General features: G+C 41.6%; 1 protein-coding gene across 1 annotated transcript in view; it reads left to right on the forward strand.

Moving 5' to 3' along the window:
* Positions 1-2,221: 2,221 nt before the first annotated feature.
* STAU1 (staufen double-stranded RNA binding protein 1) overlaps positions 2,222-19,170 on the forward strand; it is a gene marked incomplete at both ends in the record, with an annotated part of 33,277 nt that continues 16,328 nt past the window's right edge. The window contains 7 exon segments of the mRNA XM_084246610.1: positions 2,222-2,426; positions 4,257-4,381; positions 5,874-5,897; positions 5,899-5,922; positions 7,638-7,842; positions 9,714-9,852; positions 13,541-13,706. Of these exon segments, the coding sequence (XP_084102736.1) occupies positions 2,222-2,426; positions 4,257-4,381; positions 5,874-5,897; positions 5,899-5,922; positions 7,638-7,842; positions 9,714-9,852; positions 13,541-13,706 (888 nt within the window).

A 19,170-nucleotide genomic window follows, 5' to 3' on the forward strand; every position in this document is an offset into this window, starting at 1 on the left:
AGAGTTGGGGTATAGGCCAGAGGTGTGGGGGGCAGGTGAGAGGATTCACCAGGGACAGAGTGGGGAGCAGAACAGGCAGATTGACTAAAATACACTGCTAAGGGGAGCAGTGGGAGAGACGGAGAGGTCTGCTATGCCATGTGGGTCAGCTCCCAGGCTGGGGGTGGAACTCTCTGCTACAGTGGCTGCTGATAGCTTCACTGTGCTGAGATTTAACCCCTTGCACCACCAGGGGGGCCCTGGAGTGTATTTTTAGTTGTGGTTTTGAATTACTTGTTTCAACCAATTTGTCTAAAACTTTAATTCTTCTAGGTGAATTTGAGGTTAACATTTTTTGGGGGGCAGTCTTAATTAAAATCCCATTCTCTTTCTCAACTTGTAGAAAACTTATATATATATATTTCTGGCTGGAAACGTTGGCACTGGGCCTACTGTAGACAGCATTAGCCAAAAATGATCCCTTTGGGCCCCACCCTTTCTAAGTTTAGCTCGTTCATTCAGTCTCAGAGTCACCAGGGCAGGGTTGTTGGGTTGTGGAAGCAAAGAGGGGTGTGGATGTGGAAGCGAAGTGGAACTCTGGAGCAAACATTTTGCCTTACTTTTTTGATGTTGTGACCTGTGGTTGGTGGTGTGGAGTTGTAAGTACTCTAGAAATGATTTTTGAGGGGTGGAGATAGGATAAAAATGGCCTCTAGAGAGTTTAGAAAGAGTGGAGGGGATTAGGAGAAAACATTTGTATTTTGGCAGCTGAAGGAAATAACAATAATGAAACAGGGTCAGAGCTGACTTGTAAATGGTTCCGGACTTGTTTCTGGACACTGGCAGCTTGTTTGCTGAGATAGTTATCTAGACCTTCAGTGGATCTTCTTTGTTATTTTGTTGTGATTCCCAAAGTAAACAAGGAACAACTGAGATGTTGAGGATTTTGTTGAATAAGGTGATGTTTATGTCTCTGTTATCCAGTCATTTTAAACTTAGTGGGTTTTTTTTTTTTTTTTTTTTTTTTTTTTTTTTGAGGTTTGCAGTCCTTTTTTGCTCTCAGCAAGAGGGAATGTGCTAGGTAGGATTCCTCAAATAACTTGATTGGTCTGGTCATTCATCTTTTTCTAAAGGTCCAACTTTAAGTAACAGTTACTCTATAGTACAACTTTTAACATTGTTAGTTTGCTGATCTCTACTTTGGTTGACTATCTGTTCTTTGTTGCTACTGGTTATTTTTGACTACTTCTGACTTAAACTTTTTCCGCTTTTTTGAAGAATGGCCATGAGAATGAAAAGAAATGTCTTTATTTTTGACCTGTGAAAAATTTAAATATATTTAGAAATATTTGGAACATACAAGATGGAAGAATACAATCTCCTTTGCTCCCCAGAATCCGCACCTCTCCTCCTTACAGTAAAATTGCCGATCTAAAATCTGTTCCTCTTCATCTTCTCCATTTTTTGCTTTTAATCGTACAAATACCTTAGAATGTTCTTTGCTATTCTGAGAATTTCTCAGGGTTGTGAACTTTGATATGGGCGCAGCCCTTTCTTGTTTGGGGCCTGTAACTAAATGAACCTACAGACCCTTTCTCATTTTAAGGAGAAAAGAAACAATGCAAATGGGAATTCCTTCCTTTCTTCAGTCCACTTAAAGGAAAGCTCTAAGGGTACAAATCTGAGGTGTGGCCCATAAATGGCAGTCATATTCACTTTCACCTGTGAATGGACTAATGGTGTTAGGAACCCAGCTTGCTTCCAGCATCTTATAATTTTGAGACCAGAAACCTTTCTCCTATCTCATACACTGTGGAAGACCACTCCATACTTCTAAATTTGCATTTTTGAATATAAACAGTAGTTCATAATTCTTAATATTTAGCAATAAATGTTACACCCTACTGATTCTGTTCATAAAATTAATGCGTAGAGCATGTGAATATTGTAAATCATTTAAAGACACTGAGAAAGTCACAACGCTAGGAATCTTACTATAGACCAAGGAGAAGTACACTTCTAATAAATCAACATAGCTGTATGCTCAGCAGAGCTATTTTCAGACTCGAGTAGTGGACACCAGTTTTGACTGAATATTGGCAATTACATATCATCTCTATAATTTACCTTTTTATTTTCTTTCCCTTACAACTTTCAGGTAGAACTTTAGACTTCATAGCACTGAATTAATCTGCACTGAAAGCTGTTTACCTGCAGTTGTTCACTTTTGTTGAAAGTGACCATGTCTCAAGTTCAAGTGCAAGTTCAGAACCCATCTGCCGCTCTCTCAGGGAGCCAAATACTGAACAAGAACCAGTCTCTTCTCTCACAGCCTTTGATGAGTATTCCTTCTACTACTAGCTCTCTGCCCTCTGAAAATGCAGGTAGACCTATTCAAAACTCTGCTTTACCCTCTGCATCTATTACATCCACCAGTGCAGCTGCAGGTAAGCTTATAAATCCAAGTGTCTGCTGTTTCCAATGTTTTCTTAGCCTGTTTTTCTGATCTGATAAATAGATTGCAGATGTAGGAAACTCCCACATTTACCTGCAAGAAGCAGAAGAAAATTATTATAACCCACGCTTCTTATCCCAGCTAGAATACACTTTATTGCATATTGTGTTGCTGAAGGTCTCAGTTGACAGAGCATTTAAAAGTGTGAGAAAGACAGACTTTCTTGGCAGGGGAGTCATCAGCATCACAAGGGTGGTTTTCCCCGGGTGAGGTTTATCCATCACACTCGGGGTGTGCTGACCCCAGCCATTTCCCCAAATGCCAGAAACTTGACTGCATAAGTTGTGGTAGTAGGGGACTGCGTTCGTTACTTTCCCCTGAAAAATAATAAATATATAAGAAGGAAAATAAAAAAATAAGCCATTAAGCCTGGTCTACTGTAAAATGGTGAGTGGAAGAAAGAACTGAACAATAAAAACCACTTCAGATATTTATTGTTGTATTAAAAATTCTGCTTTTAAAATTATTTCTCAGAATTGACAAAGAAGTCTTGTTATGTGTAAGCCCCCTTTTTCTGTATGTCGTTAAGATTATATCCCAAGGGGGTAACCAGATTTACTAGGAAGCAAAAGAGTATGTTGGCGTTTCTTAATTTTTATTTTGAAAAAATAAGTAAATTGAGATTTCAAAGGTAGTTTAGCAGTCGTAGTGAGGACCAGTTAGCAATTGAACAAAGCAGAGATTTTTTTAAAAAGGAAATAAGCTTAGCATCATTTAAATCTGATTTTTAGGAAAATGAAATGGACTGAAGGTAGTTACTGATTAGAAAAGACTTAACATTTAAAAAAAAACCACCCTCAAACCAGTATTCTGCTCACCAAAGTGACAGACAAACCCAGTTACATAAAGGGAATATCAATGAGGTGGTCTCCACACCAGGGGCACCTATGGCAGGTTCTTTTTGACCCTTTCTTGTGCCTGACAGTTTCCCTTGCATTTCCTCCTTTGTCCTCTCCCTTCCTTTCCTTTGTGAAATCTGTTCTTAGAGTATTAACTTCCCCACTCAGCTGCATGGCATCCATCACACTGCCGCCATACTCCCTCAGGCTGCTTCACCACATAGCACTCTTGACCTGTAGTCCACAAGAGACTTAGTTTTCCCCAAACTTTGCCATTTAAAACTATATGAAAAGGAAATTGTACAGTCCTTTGGAATTGATTGCTTTTTCTTCTAATGTGTTCTGTCCACATCCTATTGACTTTAAACCCCCTCCCACACGGCCATGTTATTTTACTTAAATTAATTGTCAGAAAGAGGTAAGGTCTGGGGATAGCAACCTCTGGTGAAAAACTTAGGGGGACACCCCAGGAATGAGTCGTCAGCTGAGTGGAAAGCAACAATTGTTGTTAAGAGAAATGGTATTGACATGCTGAGTTTTGTGAACTAACAAGCAGGGTACAGCTAGTAGCTGTTGCGGTAACCACTGTGTCTCTGCTCAAAAGACCGCCTTGTTTATTCCCTTGGTTGATTTTAATAGCAGTGCTTCATCTGACTCCAGCTCTTGCTTGCCTGCCGTGGTTTTGTTCTGCTCTCTCTCTTGAAGACACACCCTCTATTAGGTCACCTGACTTCAGTGAGTGCAGAAAGACCCCAGTTGTGTCTTCAGGCATGTGTCCCCCAGTGTGGTTTGCAGTTTTGCATCTGTGCTGCTCTAAATCCTTAGACCTTCGATGTGTTTTCAAACTCTTTTCTTATATCTCTGGGAGAGCAGCAGTCTTAAATACTGCTAGTTGACTTCAATGCTCTTACATTATTTTTCAGTTCCTTCTAACATGGCACACCCCAAAGAGAAAACCCCAATGTGTCTTGTGAATGAGTTAGCCCGTTTCAACAAGATTCAGCCTGAGTATAAGCTTTTGCGTGAGCAAGGTCCAGCTCACTGTAAGGTAAATATTGTCCATACTGCTTGTGCATTTATAACCCACCAGGAATGTTTTTTCTGTCTTTTTATACTGTTGAAAGTGGTGCTGTGATTCAAGATTTGTATTTTCAAATTGCTGAGATTGTCTTAAAGAGATGCAAAAGTATAGAGTTCTGGTGAGTCACTACTTTTCTCATCCTGGCAGAATGGGTCCAAGAAAAGATAGACTTCTGTGGGGGTTAACTGGCTTTAAATACTCCACTGAGTGTGTGGTTGTTTAGGATTCTGAATAGAGACCATTTCCAAGCACCTGCGAATGATTGCCTATGTGTTTTCTGGGCTCTGAGCCTCCTGGCTGCCGCCCGCCTCTGGCTCCGTTCCTGCTTGTTTGCATGTGTACCTCAGGCTGGGCAGCAAAGGAGGTGACCAGGAAATCAGCCACTTGTTAGCGATCCAGGTAAAAGTTTTGGAGATGAGAGGTGGAAATTACTCTCAAAATGAGTATTTTCGTTTGTTTAATTTCAGTTATCCTTGTTATTCCACTTATCTTAGAGATTGAAAGACTGACTGTAATTAGAAATTCCACAATTCAGGTATTCAGTCGTAAGCTTGTTTGAGTCCTGTGCTAGTGTACCTCTCGGCGCTATCTTCTGCATCGGTAGTAAGAGAGGATGTAGTATGAGAGAAGGAACTGGGTCTCCTGTTTCTGGTCCTTGCTTTGCAGTAAAGATAATACAATTAAGGATGAATTGTCTCTTGATGTCTTGTTTTTCTTGACCTGCAAACCTCAAACCATGAACGATCTGAAGTTTCACCTTTTATTTGACTTCAAGTAACATTAGCCACAACCATAATCAGGCACCATAGCATTGCAAGATTAGGGAAGGTGTCTTTGGGGTTTGAATCCTAGTTTCTTACTAGCTGTGTGAACTTGGGCAAGTTCTTTTAAATCTCAGTTTCCTCATCTGTAAAATGGGGATAATAATACCTACCAAATAGGTTTATTGTGAGATTTGAATGACAGATTGTATATTAATGTGTGGAGCACAATGCCTGGCACTTAGTAGATGTTTGAGAAATGGTAGCTATTATTATTAAGTAATTGTGGATTTGAGAGAAACAGAATTTCCCATTCACATGAAGCTAGTTTTAATATTCGAAAGCTTAATTATATTTGAAATGTTTCTTTATGTTTAGAAGGCAATTAGTCATTTTCTGTAACTGTTCTATTTCTTCTACAGGGTTTTTTTTGTTTTTGTTTTTTTTGCAGAGCTTAACTTTGGGATTCCCTTTGTTAACTGTTTTGGTATTTTTAAAAATATGTACTTTCTCACTTGAACTTTTAATACTTCAGGCAATTTGGCTGTGTTTATAACCACATTTTTTTTTTAACTTTCAACTTGTTCAAAGAAAAAAGTTATTCCCGCCTAGGTGACTATTTAAAAAGTCCGGGGTCTGGTGTTCTTTTAATTTTATCAAAACCAGGATTCTAACCTTGCTACCAACCCTCCACCCAGAAGGCAGCAGAGTGGCAGCAGCGTTGGACGGGGAGAGTCCTGGAGGAAGGCAAGACTGTTAATAATTTTTTTTTTTTTTTTTTTAGCATTTCCCCTTTAGTGTCTTTCCATGAAAGGACCATGAAAATTACCCAGGGATTGCACAGCATTGCAGACTTCTGCTGTTTTATTTCTCAGGCCAGCCAGGGCTTTGAGTTCATGCTCTTGGTGCTTAAATGAGTAACCTTGTGAGCTGCAGCGTGCATACAGGAGATCCCTCATGTTTCAAGAGGGATGAAGGATTATTTAATTTTTTTCCCTTTAGTGGAAGCTGTGCACTGAGGGAATCCTGAAGTTAAGACCTACAAGAAAAATTAGCTGTGAAGGCAAGTTGGCCCCTTTCCCTTCAGCACCAGATTTTTTTCTACCTGTTTATACGGTGCTCAAATCAAGGTTTCTCATGTAAATTACTTGTAAAGGAAATGATGTCCAGTGATAAAGAAAAGCAGAAAAAAGTAAGCTCAAATTGGTTTTGCTAAATTTAAAGTAGTGTGTCTCAAACTTTGGGTGCATTACAATCACTTTGGGAGCCTCTTAAAAATATGCAAGCTTGGTTGCCCCTATTTAGTCGGAATTCCTGGGCTTTTCCAGACTTCCCAGATTCTTTCCATGCACACCAAAGTTAAAGATCACTGTGCTAACATCATCCATTTTTTCCTTCTTTTTTTTAACAGAATATCAACAGCACTGACAGGATTAACAGTACTGATAGGATTACATAGATTAATTTTAAGGATGGGATGTGTGCTTGGGTTACCTTTATACTTAAAAAGCAAAACAGACTGACCGCCATCAGTATTTGTTAAGGACAAAATTGACTGTTTTGTATGCAATTTTTTTTTTAAGATTTATTTATTTATGCATACAAGAACTGGGGTACAGGCCAAGGTGTGGGGGGTGAGAGGATTCACCAGAGACAGAGAGGGGAACAGAACAGGCAGACTGACTGAAATACACTGCTGAGGGGAGCAGCGGGTGAGGCAGGAGAGGTCTGCTGCGCCATGCGGGTAGTAGCTCCCTAGCCGTCCCGGGGATCGAACTTGTGCTGCAGAGGCTAGAGGCTGCGGACAGCTTCACAGTGCTGTGTTTACCAGGGAGGCCTTGGATGCTTCTATATAAATGAACTTAGAAACTTTTTTAGATCTTTGCTTGCTGTAGACTTGATTTTCTTCTGAAAGTGGAGGCAGCTTCTGAAGAGCAGTCTAGGAAAATAGAGGGCAATGTTTTAGAACCCGGCTAGCACTCCCAATTTATGTAGGTGGTTTTTTTTTTTTTTTTTTGGTCCTGATGGTAATGTGTTTTCAGACAGTTCACAAGCACATCAGAACAAACATTGTCTTAATTTGTATCAGATACTAATGTGTGTCTAAGTATGTTTGTTAAATTCTCCCATGAGCAGTAATTGGAAGACAATTATTATTTTGATGGCTTCCAAATAATCAGTGTCTAACATTTTAATACATACACAAAACATTTAAAAATTAGTTTCTGTGCTTACCCCCATCTTCAAAGCAGTTTTTTTCATGAAGTGCTGTGCAGTGCTAATCAGTGATACAGATATCTTTTTGTGTTTATAAAGACAACAGAAAAGGGGTTGAAGGGATAAATTATGAAGCTAATGACCAAGCCTTTTAAACCATGACTATAAAAATGTTCAAGGTCCAAGTGACATCTATAGTCAACATCAGGTTTCATGAATTGAGAGCTCACAATTTTCATTTGTAGGTGTTTACAGTACAGCTAACACTTGGAGATCAGAACTGGGAAGCTGAAGGAACTAGTATTAAAAAAGCCCAACACACAGCTGCTGCCAAAGCTTTGGAAGAAACAAAATTTCCTAAACCCATAGCCCGCCCTTTTCGTAGCGAAGGAAGGAATCCAGGTATTATGCGTGGGCCAAGACAGGTTCCTTTCAAAAGTGTGTCTAGAGGTACCCTTTTAGTATGTATTGAGTTCTTTCTCAACTAACGTGTTGATTTTGAAAGCACAGATTCTGCACTACCAGTGGCAAATGCTTATCTTTACAGAATCCTTAACCTCCTCTGAAGCAGTGGTTCCCAACCTGTGGTCTCCTGACATCCAGGGAGGTCGTCATGGGGATGCCAGGCTTGGGAGGGGTGCCACCAGATGACTTATAAGATTCCAGGAAAGCTTAATGCAAGTATATTTTTTCCCTCAAAAAAGTTATAATTGTCAAGAATGTAGATTTTAGTTGAAATTGTTTCAACAGAGTTTGGTAATATCAATTATAACATGTTGATCTGAAATCTTGATTGTCAGTTCATGTCTCCTGATCATTAAGAATGAGAAAATAAATACAAATCACTGGATAATATCCCTGCAAACAAGGGACCCAAGCGGGGACGATGCTAGTAAAAAAGAGTGTCTGGTAAAAGGTTGGGAACCACTGACCTGGCGGGTATGGCAGTCACTACCTTGAGCACTGGGGTCACCCCGGACCTTTTGTGTGTAGGAGTGAATCCTGGAAGAACGTGGTCACCTTTTGTTGCTTAGATTTCTTTGTAGTATTTCTTCAAATTCACTATCTACTACAGATAACTTTTATGGGTCAGAGGTGCTCTTAAAGTTGGATTCAGGTTATACTTAAAATGCAACTATATAAATTATGTAAAAAATGTAATTCTGATGTTAGCAAGAAGAGAGGTCAGCTACTCATGTGACTCTGAATTTGCACCCAAAGTTATTCTTGTAAATTTTATTCATGTGCCAAATTTAGTTGAACTGGTTATAGTACAAAATAAAGTTTTTTTTATTTTCCCCTATACACATCCTAAAGAGGCATTTTAAAGTGATTTTTGTGTGCATTTAAATTGAACTTTGCCATTGCTAGTGTTACTCTGTGTTTGCTGTGAAAGTGTTGTTTTTTAAATGTGATTGTGTACTGACTCTAATCTTTCCAGGCTGGTTTTTTTAAATGATCTTTAAAAGGTTTATGAATTAGATTAATTGTGAGGAAAAAAGAAAATGAATAGCATGTTATTTTCTAAAGTTGATATTTATGAGATGACAACCCAAGATAAATGTGCTTCAGTTGTATATGGATGCAAAACTCATGAGCATTGCCACAGGTTAAACCCCCTTACAAATATCAAGACTGGAAAAAACTCACTATTTTGTGGGCCTTCTCTGACTTCTCCAGACAGGATCTGTATGCCTCTGCCCATATTGGTCTGCTGCTCTCTGTATAACACACTTTCCATTGTGTTGTAGTTCTTTGTGTTTTGTGATCTTTCAACTTCTCTGGGCAAGAATTTCACTCTTTCAATGGCAGCAGAATCTTTCAAGCTGTTTAACACAATGCTTTGCATCCAGTTAGTACTTAATAAATGCATTGTTCTATGAAATAGTGTGTACAGACATACTTCTAAGTGTAAGCCAATAACCCAGTAAATCAGCACAGTCAAAGTTATATTGGTTAACTTTTCCCAAACAATAAATGATTTGGACAGTCACATGTGATTTTCTAGTCATGGAATTTGATATGTATTGAAACTTCTGACAACTGGAAGGCATGGCTTTCACTCTTTCACTGATAACATCTTGTGTTAATTTGTCGCTCCTAATAGTTTACAGTGTATTTTGTGCTGTTGACTGTGTATTAATAACTAGAAATGGCAGCAGAATCTTGGATTTCCTCATGTACTTAGCAGTGAAGCACTTAGACCATTTCTTGAAATGCATCGCGAATCCATTAGTAGAAAGCATGCTGCCTTTTACTTTCGTGACCGTTGTTCACATGTTAGAAAGAAACTAGTTCTTTGTGTTTATTCTGTATTGCAGAAAGCATAACTCCTACCGTAGAGCTAAATGCACTGTGCATGAAACTTGGGAAAAAACCAATGTATAAACCCGTTGACCCTTACTCCCGGATGCAGTCCACCTATAACTACAACATGAGAGGAGGTGCTTATCCCCCAAGGTATGTCTTTGTTTTGAAAAATGCTGAAAATACATCTGATCTCTTTACATAGACTAAAATCTGTAGATGTGGAATGGAAAGTAGTTTTGTTTTCTTTGGAACTGCCAAATGTTGACGTCAGTCTTTTTTTTTTTTTTTTTTAATAGAGGCATGCTTTATTTATTTGTTTGCTGGTTTGCTTGTTTGTTTTTTGTTTATACATGCACTGGGTACAGTCAGAAGCGCGGGAGGGTGAGAGAATTCACCAGAGCCAGAGCGGGGAGCAGAGCAGGCAGAAGGACCGAAGTACACTGCTGAGGGGAGCAGCGGGCGGCAGGAGAGGTCTGCACGCCATGTGGGACCCTCCTCCGGTGGCCGGGGAGCAGCCGGGGATCGAACCGGCGCCGCAGAGGCCGCGGAGCAGCTTCGCAACCCAGCGCTCAACCGCTGCGCCACTGGGGAGGCACTGACGTCAGTCTTTTTTTTTTTTTTTTTTTTAATTTTCTAGAGGCATGTCTTATTTATTTATTTATTATTTTGTTTGTTTGGTTTATACATGCACTGGGTACAGTCAGAAGCGTGGGAGGGTGAGAGAATTCACCAGAGCCAGAGCGGGGAGCAGAGCAGGCAGAAGGACCGAAGTACACTGCTGAGGGGAGCAGCGGGCAGCAGGAGAGGTCTGCACACCATGTGGGACCCTCCTCCGGTGGCCGGGGAGCAACCGGGGATCGAACCGGCGCCGCAGAGGCCGCAGGTAGCTTTGCAACCCAGCGCTCAACCGCTGCGCCACCGGGGAGGCCCCGTCAGTCTTTTTTTTTTTTTTTTTTTTTTAATTTTTTTTTTTTTTTTTTTTATAGAGGCATGCTTTATTTATTTGTTTGCTGGTTTGTTTGTTTGTTTTGTTTATACATGCACTGGGTACAGTCAGAAGCACGGGAGGGTGAGAGAATTCACCAGAGCTAGAGCGGGGAGCAGAGCAGGCAGAGGGACCGAAGTACACTGCTGAGGGGAGCAGCGGGCGGCAGGAGAGGTCTGCACGCCATGTGGGACCCTCCTCTGGTGGCCGGGGAGCAGCCGGGGATCGAACCGGCGCCGCAGAGGCCGCGCGCAGTTTCGCAACCCAGCGCTCAACCGCTGCGCCACCGGGGAGGCCCGGCCCCGTCAGTCTTAATTGTGCTAATACCTTTGGAATTTTGTCTTGATGGTGTCTTTTTATTATATTAATTTTTTGTTTTAATTTATATTTTTTACATAATTGTGTATTCCCCATAAAATTCCCACCGCCAGTTCACCTGGGAACTAGCACCATAGTTCCTTGTGCTCTTCTCTCCCTGTTCTGATCCTTCTCCCATTCTCCCTCCCAGGATGTCTCTGATTTATGGTTGCCTGCTAGTTTTTTTTTAATTATTGTTCTTTTTTTCTTTTTACAATTTGTTTATTTATGCATACAAGAGCTGGGGTACAGGCCAGAGGTCTGGGAGGTGAGAGGATTCACCAGAAACAGTGGAGAACAGAACAGGCAGACTGACTGAAATACACTGCAGAGGGGAGCAGCGGGCGAGGCAGGAGAGGTCTGCTGCACCATGTGGGTTGCTCCCTGGCCAGCCGGGGATTGAACTCGTGCTGCAGAGGCTTCGGATTGCTTCACAGTGTGGTGCTTAACACCTTGTACCACCAGGGAGGCCCTATTTTTTTTTCTTTTTCTTTTTTTTTTTTAAAGATTGATTGATTTATTTATTTATTTATTTATTTATTTATTTATTTATTTATTTATTTATACATACAAGCACTGGGTACAGTCAGAAGCGCGGGAGGGTGAGAGAATCCACCAGAGCCAGAGCGGGGAGCAGAGCAGGCAGAAGGACTGAGGTACACTGCTGAGGGGAGCAGCGGGCGGCAGGAGAGGTCTGCACACCATGTGGGACCCTCCTCCGGTGGCCGGGGAGCAGCCAGGGATCGAACCGGCCCCACAGAGGCTGTGGGCAGCTTCGCAACCCAGCGCTCAACCGCTGCGCCACCTGGGAGGCCCCTGTTTTTCTCTTGTTCCCTTATTTGGTTCCCCTATATTCCTCCTATAAGTGAAACCATTTGATATTTTACTTGTTCTTCTGGCTTATTTCACGGAGCATGATCCCTTCTAGCTTCATCCATATTGCTGCAAATGGCATGAGTTTGTCTTTTGATTGTTGAATAGTATTCCATCATGTATTTGATGGTCTTTTAACTCCCATAATTAGAAAGGGCCTGAGCACATTCCTTGCCAACAGTATGGCTTGTGCTGCCCTCAGCAGTCTGGTTAAAGATCATCCTTGTAACGGCTTTTTGTGATGAAGTCATATTTGAACATGATTCTGCAACATGTTCTTTAGTCTGCATTCTTAGATTTCTTTTTTTTTTTTTAAGATGTATTTATGCATACAGGAAATGGGGTACAGGCCAGAGATGTGGGGGGTGAGAGGATTCACCAGAGGCAGAGTGGGGAGCAGAACAGGCAGATTGACTGAAATGCACTGCTGAGGGGAGCAGTGGGCGAGACAGGAGAGGTCTGCCGTGCCATGTGGGTAGCTCCCTGGCCGGGGATTGAACTCGTGCTGCGGTGGCTGTGGATAGCTTCATAGGTTGTGTCTTAACCGCTTGTGCCACCAGGGAGGCCCAGCATTCTTAGATTTCTTAATTATTGTTAATGGGGTACTTTCTGACTTTTGAACTTGTGTGCTTTGTAAATAGCCTTGGAGTGCAGGTGCAGTAAAATATATATTTTTTAAAGATTTATTTATGCATATAAGAACTGGGGTACAGGCCAGAGGTGCAGGGGCTGAGAGGATTCACCAGAGACAGGGTGGGAAACAGAACATGCAGACTGACTGAGATACACTGCTGAGGGGAGCAGTGGGCAAGATAGGAGACGTCTGCTGCTCCATGTGGGTTGCTCCCTGGCTGGCTGGGGATTGAACTCACGCTGCAGAGGCTGCGGATAGCTTTCACAGTGCTGTGTTTAACCCCTTGCGCCACCAGGGAGGTCCTGCAGTAAATACTAATTGAAACCTGAAAAAGCCAAGCATTAAAACTTTGGGTTGGCCATCGTAAGAAATTAGTAGGTAGATGGATCATCAAAATGGAAATCTTTTTTTCCCTGTCCTCCTGGGCGGGGGGTGGGGGTGGGGCAAATCCATTTTAAAAATAACAGCCTTTGGAAAGTGTTTTAATTTTAATGTATTTTCTAATCCAGTGTGAGTATAGGAAACCAGGCTCTGCCAGGCTATAGATTGTTGAAATTTCCACAAGTGGAGGCTCTTTCTAAATGACTTCTGCTTAAAAATTCCCAGCCTTTTCTGGAGACATGGATGTGTGAATCATTCTCAGAAAATGAAAATATAGAGCTAGTTAAGTTTCTGTCTCAGTCAAAGCTTAACTCATTTTAGATTTTGTGAACCTGGATTAGTATTATAAATTGCATGTGTAATTTGTAAATCATTTTGTTTGATGCAACGTAAGTTTAAGTTGCTGAACAGTAGTTGCTTATACTATGGCAGTTCTAATCCAGTGTGAGTGTAGGCAATCTCTGAATATTGACGAGAAGTCATTTTTGGCCAGCAGACTCTAATGTGATAAGGAACCATGATGAAGGAAATAGCTGTAATTTGTGAGAGAATTTAGAGGTGGTTTATCAATTTTGACTGTCATTTTCCTAACCCCCTTTTATTTTTAGGTACTTTTACCCATTTCCAGTACCACCTTTACTTTATCAAGTTGAACTCTCTGTGGGAGGACAGCAGTTTAACGGGAAGGGGAAGACGAGACAGGCTGCGAAGCATGATGCTGCTGCGAAGGCCCTGCGGATCCTGCAGAGTGAGCCACCTCCCGAGAGGCCGGAGGTGAGGAGCGTGGGGACTGCCCGGCCTGTGGGGCCGAGGGAAGCTTAGCTCAAACCCAAGCTGTTTTTCTTTTTCTTCCAAAGAATTTGCCGTCTGCAATTTTTGCTACTTGATAGCTTTGAAGATTTTGTATCTTGTAGCATTCTTGTCTTTTCCTCCTCCCGTTTAAGAAGATGTCTGAGTAACAAAATCAGATTCCGCCTTTTTCATTCTGTGGTGTAGCTTTGAGTGAACACGCTAGAAAGATTGTGACTCAAGATTGAGTTGTGAAGAGCATGCGTGGATAAATTCTTAAGTGTTAAAGATGATGCTGGTCAGAATCTACTGTGATTTATGGGTCCAAGTTAGAGAATTTTCTGACACCATTTTGACCAGCTACTCTTACTATACTAAAGTGCCAATTTCTGTCTCTGCGTAATAAACCGTCACAAAACTCAGTGGCTTAAACACCTAGGGGCATTTTTATTTGCTCACCGGTCTGCAGCTTAGGCAGGATTTGGCAGGAGAGCTTGTTCCCACTCTGTGTAACTGAGGCAGCTGTGAAGGGCCTGGAGGATCCGCTTTCGGGGTGGTTCCCTCACAGGGCTGGTAGGTTGGTGCTGGCCGTCAGCCAGGAAGTAAGTGGGACCTCTGGCCCATGCAGAGTTCACCACCGTTCCTGTACTGTGGTGAACCTGTCCAAGGGTGAGAGTCCTAGAAGATTGGAAATGGAAACAGCTGCCAGTTTCTTAAGGCCTGTGCTCAGACACCAGCATGGGCACATCCCTTCTGCCATGTTCTCTAGGTCCAGTAGCCACAGAGCTGAAATTCAAAAGGAGGAGATATTGAATCTTGCTTTTTTTATTGACACAACATTCACATAACATAAATAATACCAGCTTATGCATACAGTTCAGTGACTTCAGTCCATTCAGAGTGTTGAGAACCCCACTTAAGTATGAAAGGCGTATAAAAGCTTTGGGGGCTATGTTTTAAAACTACTATGATAGGGAAAGGATTTTATTTTATTTTTTTTAAAGATTCATTTATTTATGCATACAAGAGCTGTGGTACAGGCCAGAGGTGCCGGGTAGGGGGGGTGGTGGTGTCAGAGGATTCACCAGAGACAGAGTGGGGAACAGAACAGGCAGATCAGCCAAAGTACACTGCTGGGGGGAGCAGCGGGTGAGTCAGGAGAGGTCTGCGGCACCCTGTGGGCTGCTCCCTGGCTGGCCGGGGATGGAACTTATGCTGCAGAGGCTGCGGACAGCTTCATAGGTTGCATCTTAACCCTTTGTACCACCAGGGAGGTCCGGGAAAGGATTTTAGCTCCATGTGACTAAATAGGGATTTGGGTCTTAGGAAAGCAGTCATTATTCCATGCCATTGAAGGGCTAAAGCATTTGTGGATCTGTCTGGTAAGGCAGAGTCTCAGCATCACAGGTTCAGAAGAAGCTCACTAAATAGAAACATTGGGACTTCGTGATTCTGTATGATCACAGCAGGAAACCATACCTGAAAATATCCCCAGGTGGTATTTGACTTTTCCTCCTCAGGAAACAAGTTCACAAAGATAATATCTTGTGCACAAGCTCCATCTTGGGAACACCGGGCTGTGTGTGTGGCGACAGGTATGAGCCTGCTCGGTTGGCAGGGCGCTTTCTGAGGCTGATGTGTCCTGATGCCCACCAGGGAAATCTAGCTCAGGATGGTTCTGTGTGGATTCCTCGCCAGACAGGAGGCCTTTGTCTTTCTTTTGTTACATTGTCTTCCCTTTTTCAGTGCAATTACACTTTCTAAAGCAGATGATCTGCTTCTCGGGTCCACTAAGGACCATATTAGAGAAGATTTATTGAAATTCAAGGGATGAGCTTCTCATTGGTGAGATTTATTAAAATACTGAAGTAGTATAATCTGAGTCACTTTGGAGGCTTTTCATTTTTTATTTGATTCTGGTGCTAATCAGTGGAGTAGGTATTTCTAGGCTCCTTCCGAGCCAGCAGTTTGTTAAACTATTGCTCAACACTGACTGATAAGTGGGTTGTCACTTTTGAAGTGATTCTGAAAAAATCAAGAAAATTGATTGGTCCATCCCACACGATTCTAACAGTAGGTCTAGGTCTAGACTCAGGAATTTGGCTTTTTCTTTTTTTCTTTTTTCATGAGCTCTTAGATTTATTCTAAAACATGGTCAGTGTTTGGGAACCTCAGGTCCTGAGTATTATCTGTGCATCCCAGGCAGTTCCTTCTTGGAAGTACTTGCAATATTGCTGAAAAGATCTTGATGCTGATCAGCACTGGAAGGAGCAGAGCGGCTGTGGCAGACCTGCTCCCTCAGGCTGTGTTTTCATGGGCTCCTCCTTTCTTCCTCTTTGCCTCCTTTCTAATTGAATATATAGTTCAAAGTAGAGACAGGGCCCTTCTAAAGTGGCCAGAGACTGGCCTACACTAGTGCCTCCAAGATGAGAATCATTAACCAGGACAGGACTTTTTCTTTGAAGTAATAAAATACTTGGCCTCCTGCCTAAACTAGCTGCCCCCTGATTTACGACTCCTTCTGGTGGCTGGTTAGTAGGGGTACTACTACCGGGACATGTCTATAAGATAACTCATTTATAAGCAACGCATGTGAACAATAAAAATTTCTTAATTCAAAAAAATGACTAAATTTGCCGCTCATAGATAATCACTGTAAACATTTCGGTGAATGTTAGTACAAAAACGAGCATCTAGTCCATGAAAATGGGGTGATATTGTACCATAATCACTTTTCCACTGAAGTGTTGTGTTACGCCATTTACTAACAGCTCCGTGGAGGACTGGGATTGAACGTGCATCTTTTTAATGGCTGCTAAGTGTTCCATTGTGTGAAGATACAAGTTTGTTTTTTCAACAACAAAAGTTTGATTCCCAAGGTTGTTTGCAGTTTTTCTGGTTATAATACATAGTGAAAAACAGTGTTAAACACTGTTAAATCTTTGTGTGTGTCCCTGATTGTTCTTTTGAACCACAGTCCTGGAAGTAGAATCGCATGATTCTATATATGATCTAGTTCTCCATCAGAGAAGTGGTACCATTTTATACCTCAGCTAACGTGGCATGACCAGCCTGTTTGCCCATGGCATGCCTGCATTGCAAATTATCATTTTAAACAAATTGTCTGCTTGGTGGTTGAAATTTGTAGAGCCATGTGATTGTTTGGTGGATCGATTCCTCTTCTCTTGAACATAGCTAGTGAAGCTAGCCGTTTCTTTTAAAAGCAGGTGTAGTCTGGTCTCTTGGTTATAGGCATGAATGAAGATAGTGGCACTGCCCCACACCAGTTGAATGGAGCTGACAGGTAATTAGCATGAGTATCATAAAAAAGTACAGCAAGCGCTAGGATGGACAAGTGTGATGAGAGTATAAGATGAGTCTGTTACTCTGTCTGGAGTAAGGGTGGTGTGTTCAGAGAGTCCCCTCTGAGGAAGAGTGATTTCAACTGAGACCAAAGAGAAGTGAAAGGGCAGGGGAATGAACATTCCCAACAGCCTTGTAGTCATGATGATGACTTTCACTCAGTGTCTGAGCTGTTAAGAACAAGGTGGTCATCGTTAAAGGGTGAGTAGGAGAAAACACTAGCTAGAGAATGCCCATTCTAGGGAAATAGTTAAATAAGTGGGAATGTTTTTCCAGGAGGTGCTAGATTGTGGCAGTCTGTGTACAGGAGCATGAGTAGGGGGAACCTGGCCCAGGGGTTTTATTGTGTGGATAGTGTGATCTGGTTTGTGTTTCAGTAAAATAAAGAGCCAGTTCTCTGTGTGCTTGAATGTGCATAGTTTCTATCTTAAAAGTAGTTTTCTCCTGATGATAGAGGTAGAAGACAGGTTTTTAAAAACTGTGCTGATAAAAGGTTTTTTAAAATGCTATTCCTGTAGAAATAAATAAACGCCACTCTTTATGGTCTTGAATCCTTACTGTCACTTAATTTCATGTTAAAATAGAACTAAAACCAAAATTGGAGATCTGTGTTGCAAGTAAATGTGACCACGTTATACCACACTCGCATTTTCATTTTTGAGCTGCTTTTTCAGGCTCTGGAAGGCTTAATATTGCATGACTTCTAATTCTTTTTTAGAAGTAAGAGATCTTACAAAATACAGATAGAAAACACTTATTTTTAGGAATGGAATAAAACTCATCCTGCCTTGCAGTGATCATGTGGGTCCTTTAGGTCCTTTTATAGTTCTTTCCATTGTGCAATCTTAATTTTCCTATGTTTTGAAACATTTTGCTGTTTGTCATCCTACATATCACTTCCGTGTTATTCACTGTGTGTTCCCAAGTATGCTAAGCAAGACTAAAGAATAAGAAAATGGAAGAATGATAAAATCCCTAGGTCCCTGGTATACAGTGAAATCATTGTCATTATTGCATCGATGTTCTTAACTGCATTGCTTAACACAATGCATCATCTTTCAACATACATAAAAGAAGATCAGAGATACCATCTTTCTAGTCTGCCTTTTGCTTTCTGTGAACCCCATGAAAATTCAGGATTTTTCTTTTCCCATCTGTTACGGAAGAAAAAGAGAAGAAAATGGACAGAGGAAGACATTCTGTACTAGCCAAGCCAGAAGATGAGTGCAGAGAGACAGGTAGCAGCACTCAAGGCCCTGATGGTGATGGTGAGATTGAATATCTAGTGAAATCTCAGATGATGAGTCCTCAGATGGTATCTTTCATGAGTGTTCCCAAACTCAAGAATTGATGGGTGAATGATTTATTTCTGTGGTGTGCACAAGGAAATGAACATTCTCTTCTGTCAGTCTTTTAGCGGGAAAGACTTTTTCACACAATATTTTGTGACAAGAACCTGGACCATCCTGTTTTGATCTTTATCAGAAGAAGTATGTGTAGACAGCATTCTCCCGTCTTCCGTGTTTTGCCACCAAAACTCATTTCTTGCCAAAAGTTAAGTGGACAAATGCAAAAGGAGGCATGTGTCTCCCAAGGTGTTCGGAAAGAAGTAAAGGAAGTAACAACCAAAAAAACCGATGAGATTTTTCTATGGGGGTTAAGCTAAACATGAAAGCATTCTGTAGCCAAGATGATGTGTCCTCAACAAAATTAGGAGCCAGCTTCAAAAGTAGTGGTTTGACAGGGATCAGTGGAAGGAGGAGAAGTCGTGATAACTGGGCCCTGTTGGAGGTGGCGTCCCAGCCTGGCTGCGTGGCGAGTGGGCTGTGTGCTCGGCGGGGCACGCCTGTGAGGGGCACTGCGGGCACGCACACCTTCTAGACTGTGAACGTGGACTAAAAACACGGGCTTGCTATTTTAAATTCTTGTGAAAATCTTGTGAAATGCATTTCTGTTGTCTTTATTTTCTATATATTATTTGTATAAAATGGCTCTTAAATGTAGAAAACTGAAAAGGGTCTGTTGGAGGCAGGTAGTAAGTGGTGATGACTAGTTTTTCCTAGCATCGTGAGGGTTAAGCCTGGTT

Source organism: Talpa europaea (assembly GCF_964194135.1).
Source record: "Talpa europaea genome assembly, chromosome: 11".
Classification (NCBI taxonomy): domain Eukaryota; kingdom Metazoa; phylum Chordata; class Mammalia; order Eulipotyphla; family Talpidae; genus Talpa; species Talpa europaea.